This window comes from Camellia sinensis, chromosome 4, assembly GCF_055761805.1.
Source record: "Camellia sinensis isolate YWXY chromosome 4, ASM5576180v1, whole genome shotgun sequence".
NCBI lineage: Eukaryota > Viridiplantae > Streptophyta > Magnoliopsida > Ericales > Theaceae > Camellia > Camellia sinensis.
Genome location: NC_138964.1, coordinates 180,172,829 through 180,196,459, shown reverse-complemented (window position 1 = coordinate 180,196,459; position 23,631 = coordinate 180,172,829). Strand labels below are relative to the sequence as shown.

Sequence of the window (23,631 nt, the reverse complement as noted above, 5' to 3'; positions counted from 1 at the left end):
CCACGCTTTTTAAATATATATATATATATATATATATTTTCCCAGAAAACGTGGATTTTAACCACGCTTTCTTAATCAAGCTGTGTTGTAAAGAAAGCGTGGTTAGAAACCACGCTTTCAATAATAGACCAAACAACTTCACGCACTCACAAACACACACACACACACTCTCTCTCTCTCTCTCTCTCACACACACACACACACACACACCACTCACACTCACACTCACACTCACATCAAACATATATAATTTTTAATTTATATAAATAATTATAAAATTGAAACCAATATTAAATATATATAATAATAATTTATAATAGAAAATAATAATCAACTATATAAAATGATTACTTATTTATTTTAATTCTTAATTTTTTTTTTATTTTAAGGTTTAAGATTTAGGGTTTAATTCGTAATTTTTTATTTTTTTATTTTGGTAACCATTCCGTTTTCAGTTTATATTTACAAAATTTTTAAAAACTGTAATAAAAACTTGTTAAATAATTTTTTTTTAATTTATAAATGGTTGTCTCAGTTTATAAATTTGAGGAAAAAACGTAAACTCAAAAAATGAGTTTACGTTTTCAGTTTTCAATTTTTTTTTCAAATAATTTTTTTTCAATTATTTTTTTAATTAATTTTTTTTTTCATTTTTTTCAAATAATTTTTTTTCAAATATTTTTTTTTTCAATTAATTTTTTTTCAATTATAATATGTGTGATCCCATTGTCATAAATAATAAATATAAATATTTTTGGCTTTAACAAACATATTTTTTAGTTTATATTTTTAAATATTTTTAAACATTTTGTTCAAACCAAACGCGTTTGTAATTTATGTTTTTCTAAAAATAAACAAAAATCAGTTTATAAAATTTTTATAAACATAAACAAAAAACGTAAACGTTACCAAACGCTTCGTTTGGTAATACTTACGTTTTTTATTTTCTGTTTATATTTATAAAAATTTAAAAAATTCAAATAAAAACTTGTTTGGTAAAATTTTTGATTTATAAATTAGTGGTCTCGGTTTATAAATTTGGCCAAAAAATGAAAACACAAAAAATGTGTTTCCGTTTTGAGTTTTTTTTTTTTTACCACCCGACACTAGCCACCACCTGCCACCATTTTCCACCACCGTCTTCCGCCACCACCACCCACCACCATCTGCCACCACCACTCACCACTCACCTGCTACCACCAGCCACCACCCGTCACCACCACCCACCAGCCACCACCTACCTGCCACCCCCTCACCACCACCACCCACTCTTCGCCGCCGCCACCACCACCACCACCACCACCACCCACAACCCACCTGCCATCCACCTGCCGCTACTATCCACTGCCCGCCACCACCACCCGCCACCTACTTGCCACCACCACTCACCACCCACTTGCCATCACCATCCACCACTGCCACCACCAGCCGCCCACCACCACCACCAACCACCTGTCACCCACTCGCCACCACCACCACCGCCCACCACCCACCATCACCACCAGCAGCACCACCACCACCATCACCCACCACCCACCCGTCACCCACCTGTCACCACCACCCACCGCTACCACCCACCACTCGCCACCGTCACCCACCCACCACCACCACCACCACCACCACCACCCGTCATCCGCTACCCACTTGCCATCACCACCCACCACCACTCACTCGCTACCACTCACCACCCGCCACCGTCACCCACCCACCCACCATCACCACCCACCACCTATCCACCACTACCTACCACCACCCGCCATCCGCCACCCACTCGCTACCACCCACCACCCGCCACCTACTTGTCACCACCACCTAGCCGCCACCATCCGCCATCCGCCACGCACCTGCCACCACCACCCACCACCCGCCACTACCACCACCACCCCACTCGCTACCACCCACCACCTGCTACCGTCACCCACCCACCTACCACCACTACCACCACCTACTCGCCACCACCCAGCACCACCAGCTACCCAACACCCACCGTCACCACTTTCCGCCACCGTCTTCCGCCGCCACTCGCCACCACTTGCCATTTCTCACTCTTTTTTATATTTTTTAAATTTTTAAACATTTTGCCAATTACCAAATGCGTTTGTAGTTTATGTTTTTCAAAAAATAAACAAAAACTAGTTTATAAAATTTTTGTAAATATAAACTGAAAACGTAAACGTTACCAAACACATTGTAATTTCTAAAATGTGAGGGGTATCAATGTAATTTACCCAGCGAGGGCAAAATTGGTATTTAAAAAAATTAAATTACTGAAGGAGAGAATCTGTAATGAAACTTTAAATCTCAGGAAGGGAGATGTAATTTCCCAAAGGTGAGGGGAAACTGTAATAAATATAAACCTTAGGAGGTGTCAATGTAATTTACCCTTAATTTTTTGGGTAAATTACATTGACACCCCTTGAGGTTTATGTTTATTATAGTTCTCTCTCATCTTTTGAAAATTACACCCCTTTCCTAAAGTTTAAAGTTTCATTATAGATTACTCCCTGAGATTTAAAGTTACATAACAATTCCTCCCTTACCGTAATGATTATCATACATAAAATTAAATTAACAGGGGAGTTAGCATAATTTTTCAAATGTAAATGGAGAATTGTAATAAACATAAATACATAAATTTCAGGGGTGTTAGTGTAATTTACCCTAATTTTTTATATAAATATTTTACCTAATAATTTTACCTAATAAATTTTAAAATAAAAATGATCCAAATAATGGAAATTATGATAAATTAGGATACTATTTGTTTCAAAGAAATTAGGATAGCCCGCGGATCACTCTCCCTCCATATTGCACCACTACAGTCATATTCGGTTGCCTTTTGGTGACACCACTACTACATTCTGCCTAATTCTCTTTCATAACACACATCACTGTTTGACGCCATTACACAGCCTGTCTCTCTCTCTCTCTCTCAAAAATGAATAAGGTTTTTGCCGCCTTTTGGTACTCCGGCATCCTCCCCCTCTTCTGTACCACCACCATCCCAACCAGTACCACCACCACTTTCGAAAACCATGAGAGCCTGTCACAGCCTCAATCCGCCAAGAAAGCTAAGAAAGCAGGGACGAAAGCGAAACAACAACAACAAAATCAATCTTTTGAGGAGTTGCAAGAAAAGATTCAACAGTTGAGGATCGAGAAGGAGCAAACTGAGGAGCTATTGAAGGCAAGAGAGGAGACTTTGAAGATGAAGGAGGAGGAGCTTGAAGCAAGGGGGAAAGAGCGAGAAAAGCTTCAGACGGAGCTCAAGAAGTTGCAGAAAATGAAAGAGTTCAAACCCACCATGGTTCGTTTTTTTTTTTTCCCTCTTCAATACGATGTTTGGTTGCTGAGAAAATGTAGGGAAAATGAAGCAGCTTTAGAAAGGCTAATTTTCCTACATATTCTCAGAGACTGAACCCAGATTGATGGTTCAGAGTTGATGGGTATGTTTGGTTTGGTTCTCTTTAAAAATTGTTTTTGGGTGAGAGTTTAAAATTTTTTTTGTTTGTTTGGTCGTATATTTTGAAAGTAATTTTGGAATTTGAGGGGTTGAAATGATTTGATATTTTGTTAAAATCAAACAAATTTTTTAAAATTTTTTTCCCAAATTACTTTACAAATCCAAACCAAACATATCCTAAATGTCCCCTTAACTTTTTTTTTTTTATTTACGAAAAAGAGTTAATAAATAAATAAATAAATAACAAATTTTTGAACACATTAAAAGTAAAAAAAAAATATCATGATGAAGATTTTTTATTCTATAATTAGTGTGTGGTATTTTATTATATATGTAATTTAAGAGTGAAAAATCTTCATGAACTATTTCATGATATTTTTTTATGATCTCAAATATTACTCATATTTGATAGTATTAATAACGAAATTATTATACAACAATTATAAAATATTAAATCCAAGTCGATCGCAATTGTAAAAGTAAAAACTAACAAGGTTACTATTAGTTAAGCTATATTCGTATCCTAGTCACCATCACATATTTTGAAATATTTGAATTATGTTGTAGTTGATCTAAAACATCTCTAGACAACCAGTTAACAGAACAGAAATAGTCATCAATTACCTAACCACAGTGTCGCTCTAAAATATGATCAATTGACTATTACAGATCGTGTAATCATTCAACTATTTTATATACAAATATAAACCTACACATTATCATGTGTGTGGCTTTAACCTGTATCCTTAAAATGAAACAACTTAAATGTTTCTACTTGGGAAAACCATCATGTAAAATACAACAAGTGTGTTTACCAAACGATGCTACATAGTCTCTAAAATGTTCACTGCTTTATATGGCAACCATGTCATGAGCACCACCAACCTTCGTGTCGCTCATGACTTGGCCTCTTTGTTTCTCAAGTTGTACCTTGGCATCCTTCAAGGTGCACTCCACTTCATTGTCTTCCGGTGTCTCCTTAATCATCACCTCATAATCTTGTAGGCAGGCTTCCCATTTTTCCAGCTTTCACACAAAACAAACATTTTAATTCACACATCATATTGTATAAATGCCAATAACACATCATGTTTAAGACCAAGTAAGTTTTGTACCAAAATTGTTGTTCTTGATCTGGAGACAGAATTTTGGGCAGAGGAAGGGCTGGCCAGCAAGGTCTACCCCCAAAATGTTTAACCAGTCTCAAATTTTGAGAGTAATTTTGGACAAATTCTGGCTCTGCCCCTAGACACTATCTTTTGGATGGGAGTAATTTTACAAAAAGCTTTAAATTTTGTGCCTAATTCCACAAAAACCCATGATTTTTTTTCTTTTCTTTTCATGAGAGGTGATTTGGGATATGGGGACATGAGAGATTCAAATAAAAGATCTGATCTCAATGACATAGCGCCCACTAAATAGTTACCTTGGCATTGCACTCCGCTCTTCTTAATCTGGCTTTCCTATAAGAGGGGCGCACATTAAGGGCAGCAGTGCAGTCCTCAATTGCTTTCTCGAATTGACCGAGTTTAGACCTACAAGTGGCTTGGTTGCACAACAGGACCGAGTTGTAGGGGTCATGGTCAAGCCCCTCCCCATATGCAACACAAGCCTCTGAGTATCTTTGTAACCTGAAGAGCTCGTTTCCTTTGATTGAGCCCCTGCTGTTGCTCGTGTCCTCCTAACAACCATGTTCACTTCTTTGTTATTTGAATCAAGTTGAGCTGCTTGTTGTGCCACTGTCACAGCATCGTCGAATCTGTGAAAATTCAACATACCAATATAAAAAAACCGTCACTTGCTTATCAATTCAAACAATCAAACACCAAAACAGGGCAGCAACAGAGCAATCAAACAGGGCAGCCTCCTATTGATTTGAGATTGTAGACCAGATCATTAACTGAGAATGCCAGATTTAGCATCTGGTACTTCGCTCTACAGTAATTATGGAAAAACCTAACAATTTACATTGCTAAAAACACTAACTTGTTTTCAAATTATGTTGCGTACAACGAACAAGAAACATTGTAATAGTGTTTCATATATATATATATATTTGATTTTTTGGGAGTCGCTATTCCCACTCCACGACTCCAAATACGCTTCCTTCTTTGTTCTTATTATACGTAGTTACTATTTCCACTCCACTTTGCTTCAAATAGTATTTAGAGCAAAGTGGAGTGGGAATAGAGACTCCATTTTTTCTTCTTAAAAATTTTATACTATATAGAACACTAACCTGCCGGCAACCATGTCAACTTGAGCCCGTATCAGCTGGTCTAAACCGGTTTCAGAACTATCTTTTTAAGTAAATTGTTGACCACTATCTTATCTAAAAACTAAATCTTCCTACATTTTCTTGAAAACAGAACAAAGAGAAAGAGCTAGAAAAGAAAGACAAGAAGAAGAAAGAACCAAAAACTAGACGAAATGTACTGAGTGTTGTGGCCCGTCTGATGGGAATGGATATGTTATCATTCGATACAAAATCTGTAGCTCGGCAGGAAGGAAAAAAGAATGAAAAGCCAGGAACCAATTTGCATAAGAAGGAACAGAATAAACAAGGCTCAGGTGGCCATGTCCATTGCAACTCAAATTCTTCTAGACGGATGGAGTTTAATTCTTTTCAACATAACAAGGACAATGATCCTGATAGTCAGCATGTTCACATGAAGTTGAAAAAGCCAAGGTCACAAAAACATCCTCAAGAGGAGGAACTACAGAAGTTTAAGATAGAATTCGAAGCATGTCAAGCAGCAAGGATCAGGGAATGCTCAAAGGTTGTTGAACTTGGAACCATGAAAGGTAGCTAATTGATTTTGACAATTGATTTTAATCAAAACTTTTGTTAATGTACTTTGATAAATTCAGTCAATTGACTACTTCTCAATTCTGAATTTCTAGAAACCATGAAAGGTAGCTAATTGATTTTGACAGTGATTATAGAACAATAGCTATGGTTTTACCTTGGTTAAGTGTTATAGGTATCAGAATGATGTCAGCTTGAGTTTGACCTATAACACTTAACCAAGGTAAAGGTGATTATAGACTCTTTGAATAAAAAGGATGTGCAAATCTCTTTGCTTCTCAGGGAGGAGAACCACAATTTAACTACTAATTTGACTCACAATATTGTCATATTAGATGATGCACTTTGAAGCACTCGTAAGAAAATGATTACCACCACAAGAAAACCTCATCTCACCTGGTTATGGCAAGAGAGAATAAGTTGAAACACATTTTTCCATTTGAATCCCTTTTGTGCTTTTTAAATTAGTAGGGTAATGATGCTGATACAACTATACAGGCTTAGAGGCTCCTCGAAACAGCCTGGAGCTTCCAGTAGAAACTTTGCAGAGCTATTACGCTGTTGGAGACAATATCCCGGTAATAATATCATCGCTTACCTTATTTTATTTGAGCTTTATACTATGTTTATGGGGTGGAACCTTTGAACGGTTTACTATTTCTTGTCGTTATTTTGTGACTAAGAGAGGATAGGATGTTAGCTTTTGATGTAAACTGTATTTGAAGTGTTCAAACTGCAGTTTACTCTCTGCATTCTTCAGAAAGAAGGGATTTATTGTTGCTCTAGCTCATGGTGTTCATTTTAAGAGATTGCTTGACCCGATTCTTATTAGTGTAGGCTCACAAGAACTGGGCAACAGCTCTTGTTGGAAGGAAGTTTGTTTTGAGGTTTTACAAACACTTTGATGGCTCACCAAAAATAAAATAAAATAAAACTTGGGGTTGAAACTTTTACAATTACCATTGTGCAGTGCAAATTGTACTTGGATGAAATTTCCAAACAAGAAATTAAGGGTTCAAGCCAAAATGGTTATTGTTAAAGTAAAATTGAATGTTGTTATATTAGTAGAAAAATACTAAAATAACAATTCCTGAGTTTTTATAGTACTCTCTGGATAAATCGCACCAGGTTTGGAAATTTTTTTTCTATCAATAATTGTCACTATTTTGATGATATTTATCATCTTTGAAGAGGTTAATTTCTGTTGGCGCTGTCTATTTTGGTTGGTAGATTAAGAAACCCTTTTCTCAATGAACTCAAATTCTTTCTATTTTGATACGTTTGTTAATCTTCTCCCATGTATATATTTTTTGTCAGCGACATTATTTAAATCCAAATCTTTGTATAAAACAGTTTGTTATTATTGAACTTTTGTCTTGTTTGCTTTTTTTATTTTTTCTACACTGAACAAATGTTTTGTACTCGTTACTCATCCTTGTAGCATGATACAGGAGTGCTTCTTAATATCAGTTCCAAGTTCCAATAGTCAATGTTCTCTGTTCTATCATTCTCCATGTGTGTTGTGTGTGTGTGTGTGTGTCTCTCTCTCTCTCTCTGCAGGTGTCTTTCTTGATTCTTATTTCTATATACGAATTTTTCAGTACTCTTATGAAGTCAAACATGAGTGGTGCGAGAACTCTTATCCAACTGAGTCTTCAATGAAGATGTTGATCAGTGAAGAAATGTCCAAAGGACCAAACACCAGACAAAATGTACCGAGTGTTGTGGCCCGTCTGATGGGAATGGATATGTTATCATTCGATACAAAATCTGTAGCTCAGCAGGATGGAAAAAAGAATCAAAAGCCAGGAACCAATTTGCATAAGAAGGAACAGAATAAAAAAGGCTCAGGTGGCCATGTCCATTGTAACTCAAATTCTTCTAGACAGATGGAGTCTAATTCTTTTCAACATAACAAGGACAAAGATCCTGATAGTCAGCATGTTCACATGAAGTTGAAAAAGCCAAGGTTGCGAGAACATCCTCAAGAGGAGGAACTACAGAAGTTTAAGAAAGAATTTGAAGCATGTCAAGCAGCAAGGATCAGGGAATGCTCAAAGGGTGTTGAACTTGACAGAATTCCTAGCCAGTGGCTTGCTCAAGAAGCCCTCAACAAGGAAAAGGTTGCTCTATATTCAAATTCAAGAAGAATTACAGCAAGTGAGAAGCCTATAGATTTTATGGGTCATGCAGTAAAAGCAAGCCCATGTGAAAGTGGGTTGCAACATCATGGATTTAGGGAGGAACTTTTTCCATCTGAGCAGAAGGGATCATATTCTTCAAGGAACCGAACCCTAATTAGAGATTTTGAGCAGCCATCTCTGATTAATTCCGACCAGAAGCTGGATATATCTTCTGCTCCAACAAGGATAGTGATCCTGAGGCAACTGAATGAACTCGATGCTGATGGCCCCAAGGAGACAGTCACCGAAGAGCAGCCCTTGGAAACTGAAATGACAGAGTTAGAGGATAAAGCAGAAGCTTACATCCGAGACTTGCTTGTTGCTTCAGGTCTGTACGATGGTTCATCTGACAACGTTTTATCAAGATGGGACCCACTAGCAAAGCCTATAACCAACGACATCTTTGAAGCAGTAGAAGAGTCTTACAAGAAAATGACCAAGGATAATGAAGGGTCCAGAAGAGATCACAAGTTGTTGCTTGATTTGTTAAATGAAGCACTTTCAGTTGTACTTGGACCACCTGTGGCCATGTCTAGATTCAGAAAGGCTATTGGTCCTGCACTACTTCCTCCACGTGGACAGAAGTTATTGGATCGTGCATGGGAGATTGTTCGTGCACATCTATACCCTCCAACAGAGAAATTTCATTACTGCATTGATGATATGGTGGCCGAAGATCTGGGGTTCACCACTTGGTCAGGGTTGATGAATGATGACATTGATGCTGTGGGGAAAGAGATGGAATCCCAGATTACCGGATATCTGATTGAAGAAATAGTGAAGGATATGCAGAGTCATAACGGTGCATAGAAAAGCCTCTTCTTCTGTGTTGTGGCCATTCTGATGGTCAAAGGGACCGTGGTAGAGGGTGCAGAAAGTGCTGAAAATTTTAGCTCGCAATGTGGGATCTCTTTCCTCACAGGTAGTGTTAGTTATTGTAGGTGAGTGTCAACAAAATATTGCATATCTTTTTTCATTGGGGATGGTTGTGATATAGGATATGGGTTGGTTTGGGGTTCCTTTTGAGTGTATATTGAGTTTATTATTTGATACATTAACTATTTTTTTGTATTGGACCAGTTTGCTGGACAATCCCAGATCAGTAGAAGATTGTGAACCACCGTATTTGTTTGGGTAAATTATATTACTTCCCTTGATGTCTGAAAAAAATATAAGTCTTACAAATTTGAAGTAATTATATTTGGTTTTCTTAAAATTTTAATTCATACATGTAAGCTATTTTCATCAAGAATTCATTACTTACATAGATGAAAAAATAATATTATCATCTCTTTTACATAAAATATATGTTCTATCTTGTATATATTTTTATTTTCATACTATTTGTATTAATTGAGTCTTTTTAATCTTAAAAAAAAAAGGTATAATTAATGTAAGTTACTCTATTTTGTTTGTTTGTTTTTTTTTTTTTTTGTTGAGGTCGTAGGATTAGGGGTACAACTCAGACGGGTTCAACCCGAGCAATTCGAATCCAATCTGAATTTTTTTTAAGGTTTGGATAAAGATATTTTCAAATTCGGTACAGATTTGCGTAAAAATTCATAAGACCGAATTACATGATGTTAAAGTAATTTAGATTATTAAATCAAGTGAATATATATTATCTATACAAATAACATAAAATCTTACTTTTTTATTTTCACTCATAAATTGTAAGGATTATTATAGCGGCATCTCTCTTACATTATATAAATTATTTATTTTTGTGGTATTAATAATTTTCTATAAATAAAAATATATATAAATAGAGTCAAATTTTAATAATTTAATAATGTAGTTGCAAAAAAACAAAAAAATGAAATTCATTTATAATTCGGGCAACTCGGACAATTCGGGTTTAACTCAGGTCGGGTTTTGACAGGCAACCTCGGATTACAATTCAAGTCTGGGCAGGTCTCAGCACAATTTAGGCTAGGCTTGGAGAACCTCTCAACCCAACCGAACCTGTCCGAGTGCACCCCTACATAGGATAGTCCAAAAAGGGTGAAACAAAATAAAGATCGATTTATGACAACATGGGAAAATTATAATTTTAAGAGAAATTACAATTAAATGGTCATTTGAAAAATTATTTACAATTATTTTAAAAAATTAGAATTTTAATTATTAATATTTATAATTTTTACCATTAATTTGTAATTTTCTTTTTAAAATTTACACTGAATTATATATATTCATAACTTTTTGGACATAAAATTAATTACAAAAATTAATATTAATTATATTTTCATAACTTTAAGAGAAATCAATATAATTATTGTAAGAAGGGTTAACTCAAACCCATATAACTAATTAATATATTAATTACAAAAATTAATATTAATTATATTTTCTATAATTCTGTGCTGTTCGTGTTTCTCCTGCTTTTCCATTTCTCTACAATAATATGAACAACATAACATAACATAACCCTATTTTTATTTTTCAATAATTAAAAAACAAATTATGAATTGAATAAATTATTTGGAATTTTTACCTTTTCTTTTATTATGTAATATAAAATATTCTCATTTTTTTTAATATATCTTTTTATTGGTCAAAGAATTTGAGTTCTTACCTAATTTGTTCGTGTCAGTTACCTCTTTTCATTCCCTTCCTTTCCATTTTAATAATTTCCTAATAATTCCATATTTTTATCAATATATTGGTATTTTTATTTTAATTTTTTTTATTGCACAATTGTTTTCACTAGTTCTTGAAATTTGTTTGGAATGATGTCAATTGTTGATTAATAATACACATTTTCAAACAATTAACAAAAAATGGGGTGAAATTTTGTTTGGATCAAACTGAGTTTTTGGTGATCGTCTTGGGAGTTATGTGTAATTAAGTCTTACTTCTTTTTATTCAGAATCCTTTGGTGATTATGCTTAAATATCGTGAATTTATATGATTGGGCCATTTTGTATCCAGTGATTCCTCTTGGTGGGTTTCAAGCCTTCTTTGTTTCCCCTCTTCGTCAAATATTGTACAATTTTTATTATTTTAGGTTTTTTTAGCCAGTATGTTTGGTTTTTTTTTTGAAGGTAAGGTATAATTTTATTCAAACACAAAACAAGTACAAAGAACAAGGGTCAAAACCCAAAAACTCTAGTAATATTTGAATTTCAATTACTTGACTTTGCATGTGGGTTGGGTTGGGTTGGGTTTGAATTACTAGGGTTGGACTTTTTGTATTGGGTAAATTACACTGAGCAATGCTAAATTACACCAACCCTTTTTAGTAATGCCAAATGATCCAAAATTAATGCAAATAGTGCAAAGAAAGACACAAGGACAATAAGAGTAAATATACATTTCAGTGTAATAGAGATGATAACATTATTTTTTTCATCCATACAACTAACGGATTATTGATGAAAAATGAGTTTAGTGTTCCTTGAATTAAAATATCAAGGAAATCCAATGTAATTATACCAAAATTTTTGAGTTTGGTGTATTTTCTCCAAATCTCAGGAAGGTCATTGTAATTTAATCTTTTGTATTTTTAATTTGCATCATGTTATTTTCTACATATTCTATTTTTTTTTATTATTTGAATGATGATATTCTAATTGTGTTGTCGATTGTTTATATTAGTTTTCTCATGCCAATTATTTGGATTTTCTTTTTCTGAAAAAACTATATATTTTGGTTATATAATCCTTAGTGGGTATTATTGTTTATCGTATTTTTTTTAAACTCATTTTAGTTGATTTCACCTTGTATTTGTTCTTTAGGCTTTGGTTAGAGAAGTTAATTGGTTGATATTTGTGTATTTATGCTTTGATTGTTACAATTACAAGGGATTAAAAAATTGGAAGGGAGGAAAGCTAGGCATCCTTAGAGAAAGGAAGTTGCCTTTATCTCCTATTTGTTTGATTGATTAGGAAGGAAAGCAAAGGTGATAGAAAGGGTTAATTTTATTTGCACCCGTGCATATCAAAGGAACGATGATGTTTGAATGTCAAAAACATTAAAAAGAAAGAAAGAACCCGTGTATATCAAAGAAGAAGAAGAAGAAGAAGAGGAAGAGAGGGGCTTAACCTTCATCACGGCTGGAGGAAAATTGCTTTTTCCCTTCTTTCCTTTCTACCAAATGAAGAAAATGCTATAGATCCTTCCTCCCGCTTTTCTCCCTTACCATAAGGAAAATGGTGCTCAAACAGAATTTTCATACACAAATCCCATCCAAAATAATGTGGCAGTGGCAGTGGCATTTTTGAAATTATGAAGTGTCTTTTTTCTGGAATGGGAAGACCACGATGAGTCACACATCTTGTATAGAAATTTTGAATAGAAGTTGTGTTTGTTAACATTATTCTTAACATAAAGATCTTAAAGATGGGAGGAAACTCTTAACATGGTGTTTTTTTCTCCTCTTTTTTCATAAAATGACTGATTTTCTTTTGGTAAATATTAAGATTTTTTTTTTAAACTTGCTATAAAAATCTTGTTCTTGCTCTCTCAGGAGCCAGGTTGGGAAATCTATATTGTGACCCCTTAATGACATCTGTTGGCCACAAGATTAGTGGCAGACAACGGTGGACTCCAACACATGTACAACTTCAAATTCTTGAACGTTTATTTGACCAAGGGAATGGGACACCAAGCAAGCAGAAGATCAAAGACATAACCTCTGATTTGTCTCAACACGGCCAAATTTCCAAGTCAAATGTCTATCATTGGTTTCAGAACAGGCGTGCTAGATCAAAAAGGAAGCAGCATGTTGCAGCACCAAACAATGCAGAATCAGAAGTGGAGACAGAGGTTGAATCACCTGATGAAAAGAAGACAAAGCCAGAGGATTTCCAGTCTCAACATAACCCAGCTCCAAGGGCTGAGGATTTGTGCTTCCAAAACCCTGAAATAAGCTCTGGGATGCGTTCTTTAGATTCAAAGTCCAATAAAGGAGAGCCCATGTTTCCATCAAATGGCAGTTCAAAACCTGAAAGGAGTTTGGGACAAATTTCTTTCTATGATAGCATGTTATCGAACCCAAGTATGTATATCCTTTGAGCATTTGATTTCTTTTTACTGGCCAATCATGCAACACAGATTGATTCTGATGGACCTCATGCTCTGAACTGTTATTTATATAAGTTGATGCATATAGTAGTTGTAGTAATTAAGAAAATGTTATATTCATGTTCAAAGTTCTTTTTTTACTCTTTTTTCTTTTTCTTTTTCTTTTTTTTTTAAGTTCCATGTTTGTGATTATATTACAGTTTGTTCAATTTTGATTCATCCTTTTTACTTGTTATCAGTTACTAACACACATGCATAGACACTCAACACATTCTAATTGCATTGACTTTCTTTACAAGTCAACTTAACAAGCTATATCGCAATTACTATTTCTGGCTATGCACTTCTTTTGTTCTTTGTTTCTCTCGCATTTATTTATTTTTGTTTTGTCATTGTAGCACATTATTCTTGAATGAAATCTAGTTCTGGCTGTGGCACTTTTGTTGTCTGCAACACTTCTTTACTCAAATTTTGATTTATATATATCTTTCCGTATTCATATCCTGCCTCTTAAATTGAATTTGTCCCTTCTTTATTTAATGTGTTGTCATTCATATTAACATGCCAAAGGTTCATGTCAAATGTGTTTGTTTTGCATATTCAGATTACGTACTCTCCCGGCGTGTATAGTTTTTACTGTTTGAAAGGTTTTAGGCTATAGAAGCACAATTTCATGTGATCATTAATGGGAGAGTTACTAGAACTATAAATTGAAATGTGCTGACAAAGTTCTGTAATACTTCCATGTGGAGATATTTAGATTAGAGAGCTTTTAGATAGGTTCAGAAAAGAACGGTAGGAGAATTAAAAATCTTTTTTGCTCGTTTCAATATTACTTTCATGGGTAAATTACACTTTGCACCGTTGCACTTTACACTAGATCCCACTTTAGTATTTCGGTTTTCAATTGAAACAGTCAATTTCTTTCTCTTCTCGTCAACTAGCAATTTAGCCCTTCCGTACGTTTTTCCGTTAAATAGTGTGACATAAAATGGCACATGACCCTCATGTGCATTTTAAAGGGTAAAAATGTAATTTTTTGTCTCTGTATTTCACAAATGGTTACAATTTATCCCTTTTGCATTCAAACTCACTGTCTCATTCAACTCCACACCCAATGCCACACCCATTTCCCTAATATGCACCTCCCAATCCACCCCAACAACCCATCCCACCATTTCCCCTCTCTACTCCTCCTCTACTCTATGATGGACAAAATAGGAACTACTTCAGTGTCTAGGATTGCTTATCAATGACCCCAATGGCATAACTGTAGAGCTAGGGGGGCGGCAGAAATCAGAGTAGTTGGTGCCGATTGCAACCCATTAGTGTTGACAACAAACAATAATCATTGGCTCACTTGTCATGCCTGAAAATCAATCCATTGGGCTATGGTGCGGTGGTTCTTTTTGGTCAGTGGTTTGGGCCATGTGAGATTGAAGCTGGGCCAATGGTGGTGGCTTAGGTTGGGATTGGGACAGAGGGGAAGTGGGAAGTTCGAAGTTCGTGGTGGTGGAGAAAGGGATGTTGGTGTGGCTGTGGGTAGTAGGGAAGGGATTGAATTTCTGGGATAAGGGGGAGAAGATGGGTGCGGTCTATCCATAGGGTGAGGGTAGACAAGTAGGCCTCTCTCTGTCAGCCTAGGGAAAATTTCATGTCCCTCACTCGTTGAAATTCTATATTTGCCCTCAAAGCTACTTATGTGAACCTTAGATTGGAAATTCTGTCAGCCTATTTAACAGAAAATGGACAGAAGGGCCACATTGCTAGTTGACTATTTCAATTGGAAAATTATAGTCTAAAGTGAGATTCTATATTTTTATCCATACTTTTTGCTGCTTTACACCGTGAGATATATTATGCTTCTGATTTAACTTTTTTGACGTTCAGTAACTCTTGTTACATTGAGTGCAAGTACAACAAGGATATCATCTTGCATGATGGAGATACTTATTATTTTTGGTACTATTTCAATTGTTTAAGAAATATGGTTTGGTATCTTATTTTTTTAATGCTAGGTGGTTTTAACTTATTTCTCAAACCTAAGTTATTTCATAAAACCGTGTTTTGAAAATAGTAAGTAACATGGGCTTAGGAAATGAGTTAAAAACAACATAAATGTGAGAAACAAGTTTTCAAATAACCCGAGTTTGGTAAATAACTTTTAATTACCTGTTCATTGATGATTGCAGGAATCGACCACTTGATTGGAAAGATGGAAGCGTCAGGGAGCTACAATCCATATTTGCAGGAAGATGACTATAGCATGACAAGTTGATACTATACTGCAAACTACTGTGATTTAACGTTACTGGTCTACATAAAATTACTATTTGTTGATGAAACATATGAACGCAATATATTAAAGATGCGTATAGTTTTACCACACCAATGAATATATGAGTTTGATAAATTTCCTTTCTCTTGATCATGAGATTGTGTTTTTGGTTGAATATTGAAATCTAGTAATATGCTTTGGGGAGTCTTTTGAGTGAATGATATAACTATTGCATTACTTGCCTACTTGGAGTGGTTGGTTAGTTAGTAATCAACACTTAACCTAAAATGAAAACCCCATAAGAGCTGGCCACAAACCTGTGTGGGGAATGTATGGCTTAAATTGGAGCCATGACTTGATTGAAGAGGTTGCTTCTGAATGTGAGTCAACTGTTGACACCCAAATCCATCCTTCTTAACCCCAATATGAATTCTGAACATTAATATCCAAATATTCAACAAATCTTTAAAAACAAAACAAGTGTTTTTTTGAAATACCGAAATTTAATTTAATGGCTAAGCATAAAGCATTGACTACTAGATTAAAGTAGTATTTGGGTTACTTGCGGATTAATAGTGGGTTCATATCAACATGTTGACATAAATTATTATACGGGTCAAACATATTATATTTGAGTTATGTATGTTCAATCTAAACACAATCTATTTACTATTCGTATTATTGTGTTGTGTTATAATCAAGTTTATATAAAAAAGGATCAATCATAAAGCTTTAATTACCTGTATTTGAGTTCCGTGCCAAATTCTCAACCCTACCTAAATGATATAATCAAATGATTGATGAAATTGTATTTTATCTTGATATATTTTTTATTTATTTATGTAAATATTTTTAGCTACTTTTTTTTTTAATTTCGTAGAAAATATTATAATTGATAATTTCTTACACACACCACTCCAAATTTGAAAAAAAAAAATAGTTAGTCGATATAATTATATTATATTAATATCCTTTGAAATTTTAATTTACATAATAATTAAAAAAAATTAATCTATAATTTATTAGTTGTATGAATAAAAAAATAATATTATCATCTTTTTTAAACTAAAATGTATGTTTATTTTTATATATTTTAATATCTACTCACTATTTGTGTTAATTTAACCCATTTAATTTTACTAAAAAAATTAATATAATTAAGTTAAAAATATGAAAGTAATTGTATTTTTTTTTTTTAATCTCATAAGAAATTTATGTATGTAAACGCCATAGATTAAAAATATAATAAGTGGTGTTTGATGAAAATTTGGATATGGTTAATAAATTTTGATTCAATAATATTACAAATTCACCTTTATCAATTCAAAATTTACTTAAAAAAATAAATTAATGGCTCAAATTCATTTCATATGTGAACTCCACACTTCATTAATTCAATCTTCACTACACAAATACATTCTTCATTTTCATTTATTCTTTTTCCTTTTTCATATTTTCAATCTTCGTAAAAGTGGTTCCTAACATTTTTCATTTTGATTTGATCTTTTTCCTTTTCCATATTTTCATTGATCTAATCCCGAGCGATAAGACTATGTGCATGTAAGTCAAACACAAAATGCTACACTGATATCTCATAAGGGGTGGCTTCTAAAATTTACCCTTTCTGAATATCTGTATTTGGTATTTGCATTCTTAACCTTCCTTAATCATGAATCAATTGGAGAAAATTACAAGCCTATGTTTGGGAAGAAGATTTTGTGACTTTTTTTGCTAAAATAGTCATAAAAAATAAAATAGGTTTTTTAACTCAATAAGACAAAACATCACATTCAGTTTATAATCATTACATTCTTTATCTTACAAAAAAATTAAAAAAGCCAAAAGTCCTTCCAAAATCAGGCTTTTTACCCCCAGACTAAAATATCCAAAAAGTCCAAAAACCCAACCCACTTCCCAAACGAAACCTACACTTCGGTTCATTACATATTTTTAAAGGTAAATTATACTAACGGTTTCTATAGCTTAGGAATTTTTAAGGGCAAATTACATGATCATTATCTAAACACATAATAAATATTAATTTGGTAAAAAAATAAAATAAATAAAGGGGGTTTTTTTTTAGGGTCCCTGGTATTAAGATTTTATAGCATAAATGACATCTAATCTTTTCATAATGTCTAAGGTCCCTCAATTTGATCCAGAGAAATTTAATCCAGATAATTTCTCTAGACTTCCCAAAGAAATTCTATCCAGAGAAATTCTGACCCAGAGAAATTCTCTGTTTCTCTCTAGAAAAAATTTCAGATTATGTAAAGAACTAACAGCTATGGATTTTAACTAAAAAAAAAGAGGGGGGGGGGAACAACAAAACCACCATCAACACTGATGCAAAGAGAAATGTGCACACCAGACAGATCATGCACAAAATTATTACACTGAGTACAACTAAGAAACAAAATTTCTTTGAACTTTCAAATTTCTCTGACCTACTCTCCAGAGAATTTCTCTGACCTTCCCTCCAGAGAATTTCTCTGACCTTCCCTCCTCTCCAGAGAAATTTCCCTTCTCTCCAGGGAAAATTGAAATTTCTATGAACAAAATTATTTGCTTTTATAGAATTATTTCTCTGTGAAACTAGAGAAAATTCAAATCCTTTACTAGAGAAAATTCAAAATCTTGTACCAGAGAACTGAGTACAACCAAGAAACAAAATTTCTCTAAACTTTCAAATTTCTCTAACCCACTCTCTAGAGAATTTCTCTGGCCTTCCTTCCCCTCCAGAAAAATTTCCCTTCTCTCCAGAGAAAATTAAAAGTTTCCTGAACAAAATTATTTGCTTTTGTAGAATCCTTTATCAAAGAAAATTCAAAATCTTATACCAGAGAAAATTGAAACCAGAAAAAATTCTAAATCCTTTACCAATTAAATCTTTATCAATTGAATAGAAAAGAAAGAATGAGATGTGTAATATATATATATATATACTAATAGTACACAACCAAAGTAAAGTACTAACTAGATGAAATTCTGGACCAGAGACTAAAACACAGAGAAAATACGTCTTCTATTGATTTGAAAAGTTACTGAAAATAAATTGCTCAAATTCATACATTTCGCACTACCAATGGCCGACATACATACGCAGCTCAAACAACAAGAGCTATTAGAGAGGGAGAAAGAGATTCTAGAGAGAGAGTTTGAGATTTCAAAGAGAGAGAGAGAGAAACAATGGCGGCAACGTATATTTGATGTTGTTTCCTACCAGTCCACGCGAGCGAACCGCCGAGGTGCTCGACCAGTCTAGGCTTGGCGGTGGGTTCAGATCATATGGCGATGAGTCTTCGAAATCACAGTAAAGCCGCGTAGGAATGGAGATTCGAACCAAGAATTAGGGTCGTTTCCGGCTGATGAGGTTGATGATTGGGGGGTATCGAAGAAGTTTTTATCTAGTAATGGTTTTGAGAGGAGAGATAGAGGAGAGAGATGAGGGTTTTTTTGGATTTGAGTTTAGGGTTGATGATTTTAAGAGTTGGGCATCGAAGAAGAGCTTTGTTCTTTCAGAAGAGAGTCAAATTTCTCTGGTATGATATATGGGTGTGGGTTTAGGGATGACATCAAAAAATAATATTGTGGATATTTTCCACTACTAAAAATGGAAGAGAGACTTTAGACTAATTTTCTCATAAATGGATGTCTAAAAATTTATCAATTGTGATTACATTATCATTATCATCCAATAATGTAACAATTGTAATTTAAAATAATTATAAATTAACAACCGTTTGAGATTTTTTTTTTTAAAAAAAGGACAAATTAGAAATAGATGAGATAGTCAATCAGAAGTTATATCAAAAGAATATAATTTTCCTAAAAATATAAACCCTAAATCCAATTTCTCAACAATTGGGATGAACCCTTGAAAGCAGGTATAGATATGCAGCAATGGTCTGATCCGAATGCATCCTAAAGTTGTGAGCTTCAATTTTTAAAAATGGCAGCTGAGTCCTGTGTTGCGAATGCAAAATATACATATATACATGACAATCATAAGGGATCACTAGAAACCCTCAATTCACACCATGTTGTTGTTCGAAAAAGCAGTGCAAAGGCATTCATTGTATACCTCTCTGCTCTTCTTCTCACAACAACTGCCTTCTCTCTCTTTCTCCTACAGGTATACATACATAGTATATTGATAATATATATTCTATGCTGATTTTTTATTCTTCATATCTAATAGTGCAAAGTTTTCACTTTCTGCTTGTGGGTTTAGTGAAAGAAAGCTTTTTTGTTGCTACTTTGTTTGAGCAACTGTTTTGTGTTCATGGGTGTACCTATTTGATGCAATGCAACAATCTTGGGAAATTATAACAGTAAAAAGGGTGTTTAAATTTCTGGGTATCATCAACATACATGTAAATCTTGGAAACTCTGCTAAAGATATTCAATTTATCTTAATGCCGGAATGATGATTTACAAGATTTTACTTGTGGAGTGTGTATGTGTGTGTACTATTTGAAGAATATCACAAAATGTTTTTGTTATGAGACCCGAGTTATGTGTGATAAACTCTGACCTGATGATCCAACAAACAACAGGATGGATCAATTCATGTACTTCTTTGGAGCTTATTTTTAAGTGCATTCCTTGTCAAACAATTTATTTGGAAGCCTGTTGAGAAAGGTGAGAAGCTAGCAAAAAGGGTTTCTTTGCTCTGAACTTCTGTTTGCAGGATTTAATTTGTTTGGTTTATATTATTAGTAATAGCTTCAAGTTAATTTGGATGATGACACTAACTGTTACCCTTGTTTGGAGGCATTGCAAAAGCAGAGGGCATTTCTTTGTCATTATCATAAGTTTATTTATCCTGCATTCTCCTTGTCTATCATCATTTTCTTGTGAAAATGGTTTAGTTCGCCAAAGTTATTGCACTATTCGGACCATATGATCAAGATATGAGAGTCAGCTGAGTTGTTTAAAAAACATTAACAATTTTTTTACATGTAACATGAAGTGCTGGACCAATCCCTTTAATTAACATATTGCACTTTGTTGAAAAAGTTACAACTGCAGAGTTCTGTGTTATGGTTTCCCTACCAAGAATTGACATGTCTAAAACTTATTGACAGATCATATGTAATCAGGCTTGTCCATCACCAATTTAGGCGCTCACATTAGTCTATCTTTATTTGCTTCAAAACTGTGTGTAAGTTCATTTGTATTATCCTGTCTATTTCACAACTTTTGTGAAATTATATTCTTCAGTATTTAATTGTTGAGGACATATTGAAACACATTGCTGAGCAGCACGTGTATTATTTATAATATTTGTCTGCTATTTTTAAAATTGACTAATGATAACTCTATTATCCTTCTAAGCAACACAAAGAAAACACAAACATAAACAAGCATACATATACCATACAAGCCTACAAGGGAAAGAGCATTTGTGAACATGTATACTGTCTTGCAGCATAAGGTTCTCTCTCTCTCTCTCTCTCTCTCTTTTGGTCTTCACAGCATAAGGTTCTCTAATTCTTGAAAACACAAGCCATTTGGTAATTACATATTTTTTTCCACAAATTTAGACTATTACACCGGCCATTTTTTCTGAATTGTATCTATGTTTTTGATATGTGGACTATTAAAAAGTGGTTATGAGAACAAGTTGGATAACATTCTCTGATATTTATCCACTCTCTCTCTCTCTCCCCCCTAAAAAAAAGATAGTCTACAAACAAATTAGAGTAATTCCCAAACAAGTAGTATGAGGATAAGAATGCTTGTTGTCCTAAATTATATCTTCATTATGTTACGTGCAGTTGATAGCTGGTTTTTTATGATGCAAGATTGCGGCTGTTACTTAGCTTCCCTTATATTTTTTCCTTTTTTTTACTTCCCCGCAAGATAAGCTAGTTGTTTATTTGTTTCATTTTGGGGAGGTATTTTCATTACCTGTTCACTTTGTTTTATGTCTTAATGTTTCAGAGTCCATCATAATCATGCCAGCTTTTGGAGTCCAGCTTGAAACTCACTACAACAGGTACTTTCTTATTTTTTTTATGTATGAGAATTTTTCATTTATTGAGAGAGTGGATCTAACTCCCATTTGCAAATATATGTTAGGTGTCAAACTGGAGAAAGGAAAAGTTGGTTCAATGGTACACTCTGTTTATTAGAATGTCTCTGCTGGTTCTTTGAATAGCAATGTCCAAAAAAAAATATATGGATATTGATTGGTGCCTATTGGGACTGCAAATGAACCAAACTGTTCATGAATAGGCTCGGCTCAGCTCGTTTAATAAACGAGCCGAGCTCGAATAAGTTCGGCTCGTTTATCTTTATTTAAATTATATAATAAATATTTATATATTCAATAATATATAAATAGTATTTTTTATTTAAATAATATAAATAATATTAAAAAATATCTTATCGAGTTGAGCTCGAGCCCAGTTATTTATCGAGCCGAGCCTGAGTCCAGTTACTTATCAAGCCGAGCTAGAGCTCAATAAACGAGCTCGATAAGCAAATGAGCTGAGCTCTTGGCTCAGCTCGGCTCGTTTGCAGCCCTAGTGCCTATATCTTAGGATGCTTGTTTTTAAACAAAACAAAAGCTATGGAACTTATCCATTCGTAAGTATATTTGTGATATTAAACTTAAAAATCATATCTATCAAACTGAAGCAACAGTTACAAAAGAGCACTGGTTGGAGTATCTCTCCTTCCCTTTTTTTCCATAACCCAAAACATTCTCCAGTTTTTCTAGCCTAAAAAAGAACATGGCCAACCTTGCCTTTAGCTGCTCAATAGCACCACTAGAGTAGTTTATGCTTAGGATCTCCCTTCTATTCACCAGTTCAAACAATCACGAAGAATAATATTTTGTTTTGCCTGTTATATGTATTTTTTCTCCTTTCGTCATTTCTAATCATCGGCTTCACTAATACTACTCTTTTTTTCCTCACATAGTGGGAGAATAATCCACCGCTTCATTCCCATTGAAAAGATTTTGAAACCTGTCCTGAATGAATGTGTGACCCCAGTCACTCGTTATTGGAACTTGTCTCTGATTGTACGTGAGGAAGAAGAACTTGAGTTAGTTTTCAAGGTAAAATGATGTTTTCTCATTTGTACTTTCTATGCTTTTCGGAAAAACCTAATGATGATTATAACTTAAAAAGTCACAAAGAACAAGTGAGCCTTGAAGTGCATATTATAGTGCATAGAGGATTTTCACACCCCACATGTGGGACCCATCCTATGTCCCATTCTGTGAAGAACAGCTGATTGCTAAAGCAGTTGAATAGGGTGATTTATTGTTTAATAAATAAGGAACTATTTTTTGCAAAGATGTTGCCCCTTGTTATTTCCATTCAGCCCCCACTCTCCCGCTTTGTACTGACTCAAATAGGGCTTGAATTCTTGTCCAGGAACTTCACCCACCAGTGAAAATGTTAATCCCAATCTAGAAGGCGTTATGTGCTGCCACTGACAACCCGGTCACTCAAGTTCCAAGTAGATAAAATAATCAATGGTGTTAAACTGTTTCGAATAAAGAGCTATGATGCACCACAATCTACCTTCTTGGACAGTTCCTGGTCAATGGTACCTGATATAATATAACATCATTATGAGATTGGCGATTGTGCTAAATTTTGTTCCCTCAACTGAGTGTTTTGTACATTATTGAATTGATATACATTTCATATTCTGTAAACGGAAGATGGGAAATTTTAAGAAATTGATTTTACCAATCTATTCATTAGAAGAATCAATATAGTGTCTGCTTTAATCCTTTTACTGGTCACTGCACTTCAAAATATGTAAATCGTTAGGGAATACCTGCATGGACATCATTAGCATGCAGTAGATTAAGCCCACCTGGTTGTTGGATGATTGAATTGCT

General features: G+C 34.2%; 3 protein-coding genes across 7 annotated transcripts; all 3 read left to right on the top strand.

The window, feature by feature from the left end:
* Nucleotides 1-2,886: 2,886 nt before the first annotated feature.
* On the top strand, nucleotides 2,887-13,062 carry LOC114313376 (uncharacterized). The gene is made up of 5 exons (XM_082867052.1): nucleotides 2,887-3,307; nucleotides 5,833-6,268; nucleotides 6,771-6,850; nucleotides 7,874-9,377; nucleotides 12,927-13,062. The coding sequence occupies exons 1-4, from the start codon at nucleotides 2,939-2,941 to the stop codon at nucleotides 9,263-9,265; spliced, it is 2,277 nt and encodes a 758-aa protein (XP_082723178.1). The 5' UTR covers nucleotides 2,887-2,938; the 3' UTR covers nucleotides 9,266-9,377; nucleotides 12,927-13,062.
* On the top strand, nucleotides 12,962-15,761 carry LOC145824275 (WUSCHEL-related homeobox 8-like). The gene is made up of 2 exons (XM_082923898.1): nucleotides 12,962-13,457; nucleotides 15,676-15,761. The coding sequence occupies exons 1-2, from the start codon at nucleotides 12,962-12,964 to the stop codon at nucleotides 15,759-15,761; spliced, it is 582 nt and encodes a 193-aa protein (XP_082780024.1).
* Nucleotides 15,762-19,535: 3,774 nt separating this feature from the next.
* On the top strand, nucleotides 19,536-23,520 carry LOC145789209 (uncharacterized). Of its 5 annotated transcripts, XR_014327984.1 has the most exons (8): nucleotides 19,536-19,896; nucleotides 20,321-20,405; nucleotides 20,852-20,928; nucleotides 21,102-21,201; nucleotides 21,711-21,765; nucleotides 21,849-21,883; nucleotides 22,695-22,833; nucleotides 23,156-23,520. XR_014327984.1 is itself a non-coding variant. In XM_082867059.1 (5 exons), the coding sequence occupies exons 1-5, from the start codon at nucleotides 19,714-19,716 to the stop codon at nucleotides 23,192-23,194; spliced, it is 501 nt and encodes a 166-aa protein (XP_082723185.1). In that variant the 5' UTR covers nucleotides 19,536-19,713; the 3' UTR covers nucleotides 23,195-23,520. The 5 variants fall into 5 exon arrangements, 1 of the variants encoding a protein (XP_082723185.1); XR_014327985.1 differs by lacking the exon at nucleotides 20,852-20,928; XR_014327983.1 differs by having other exon boundaries at nucleotides 20,321-20,928.
* The last annotated feature ends 111 nt before the right edge of the window (nucleotides 23,521-23,631 follow it).

What these genes read in the sequence shown, in the direction of transcription:
- LOC114313376 (XM_082867052.1), top strand. Translation starts at nt 2,939, where the DNA reads ATGAATAAGGTTTTTGCCGCCTTTTGGTACTCCGGCATCCTCCCCCTC. An exon ending in AAGAGTTCAAACCCACCATG is followed by an intron (nt 3,308 to 5,832) that starts GTTCGTTTTTTT and finishes TCTTGAAAACAG; the next exon opens with AACAAAGAGAAAGAGCTAGA. An exon ending in TGAACTTGGAACCATGAAAG is followed by an intron (nt 6,269 to 6,770) that starts GTAGCTAATTGA and finishes ACAACTATACAG; the next exon opens with GCTTAGAGGCTCCTCGAAAC.
- LOC145824275 (XM_082923898.1), top strand. Translation starts at nt 12,962, where the DNA reads ATGACATCTGTTGGCCACAAGATTAGTGGCAGACAACGGTGGACTCCA. An exon ending in TAGCATGTTATCGAACCCAA is followed by an intron (nt 13,458 to 15,675) that starts GTATGTATATCC and finishes TGATGATTGCAG; the next exon opens with GAATCGACCACTTGATTGGA.
- LOC145789209 (XM_082867059.1), top strand. Translation starts at nt 19,714, where the DNA reads ATGGCAGCTGAGTCCTGTGTTGCGAATGCAAAATATACATATATACAT. An exon ending in TTGGAAGCCTGTTGAGAAAG is followed by an intron (nt 20,406 to 21,710) that starts GTGAGAAGCTAG and finishes TTAATGTTTCAG; the next exon opens with AGTCCATCATAATCATGCCA. An exon ending in AACTTGAGTTAGTTTTCAAG is followed by an intron (nt 22,834 to 23,155) that starts GTAAAATGATGT and finishes ATTCTTGTCCAG; the next exon opens with GAACTTCACCCACCAGTGAA.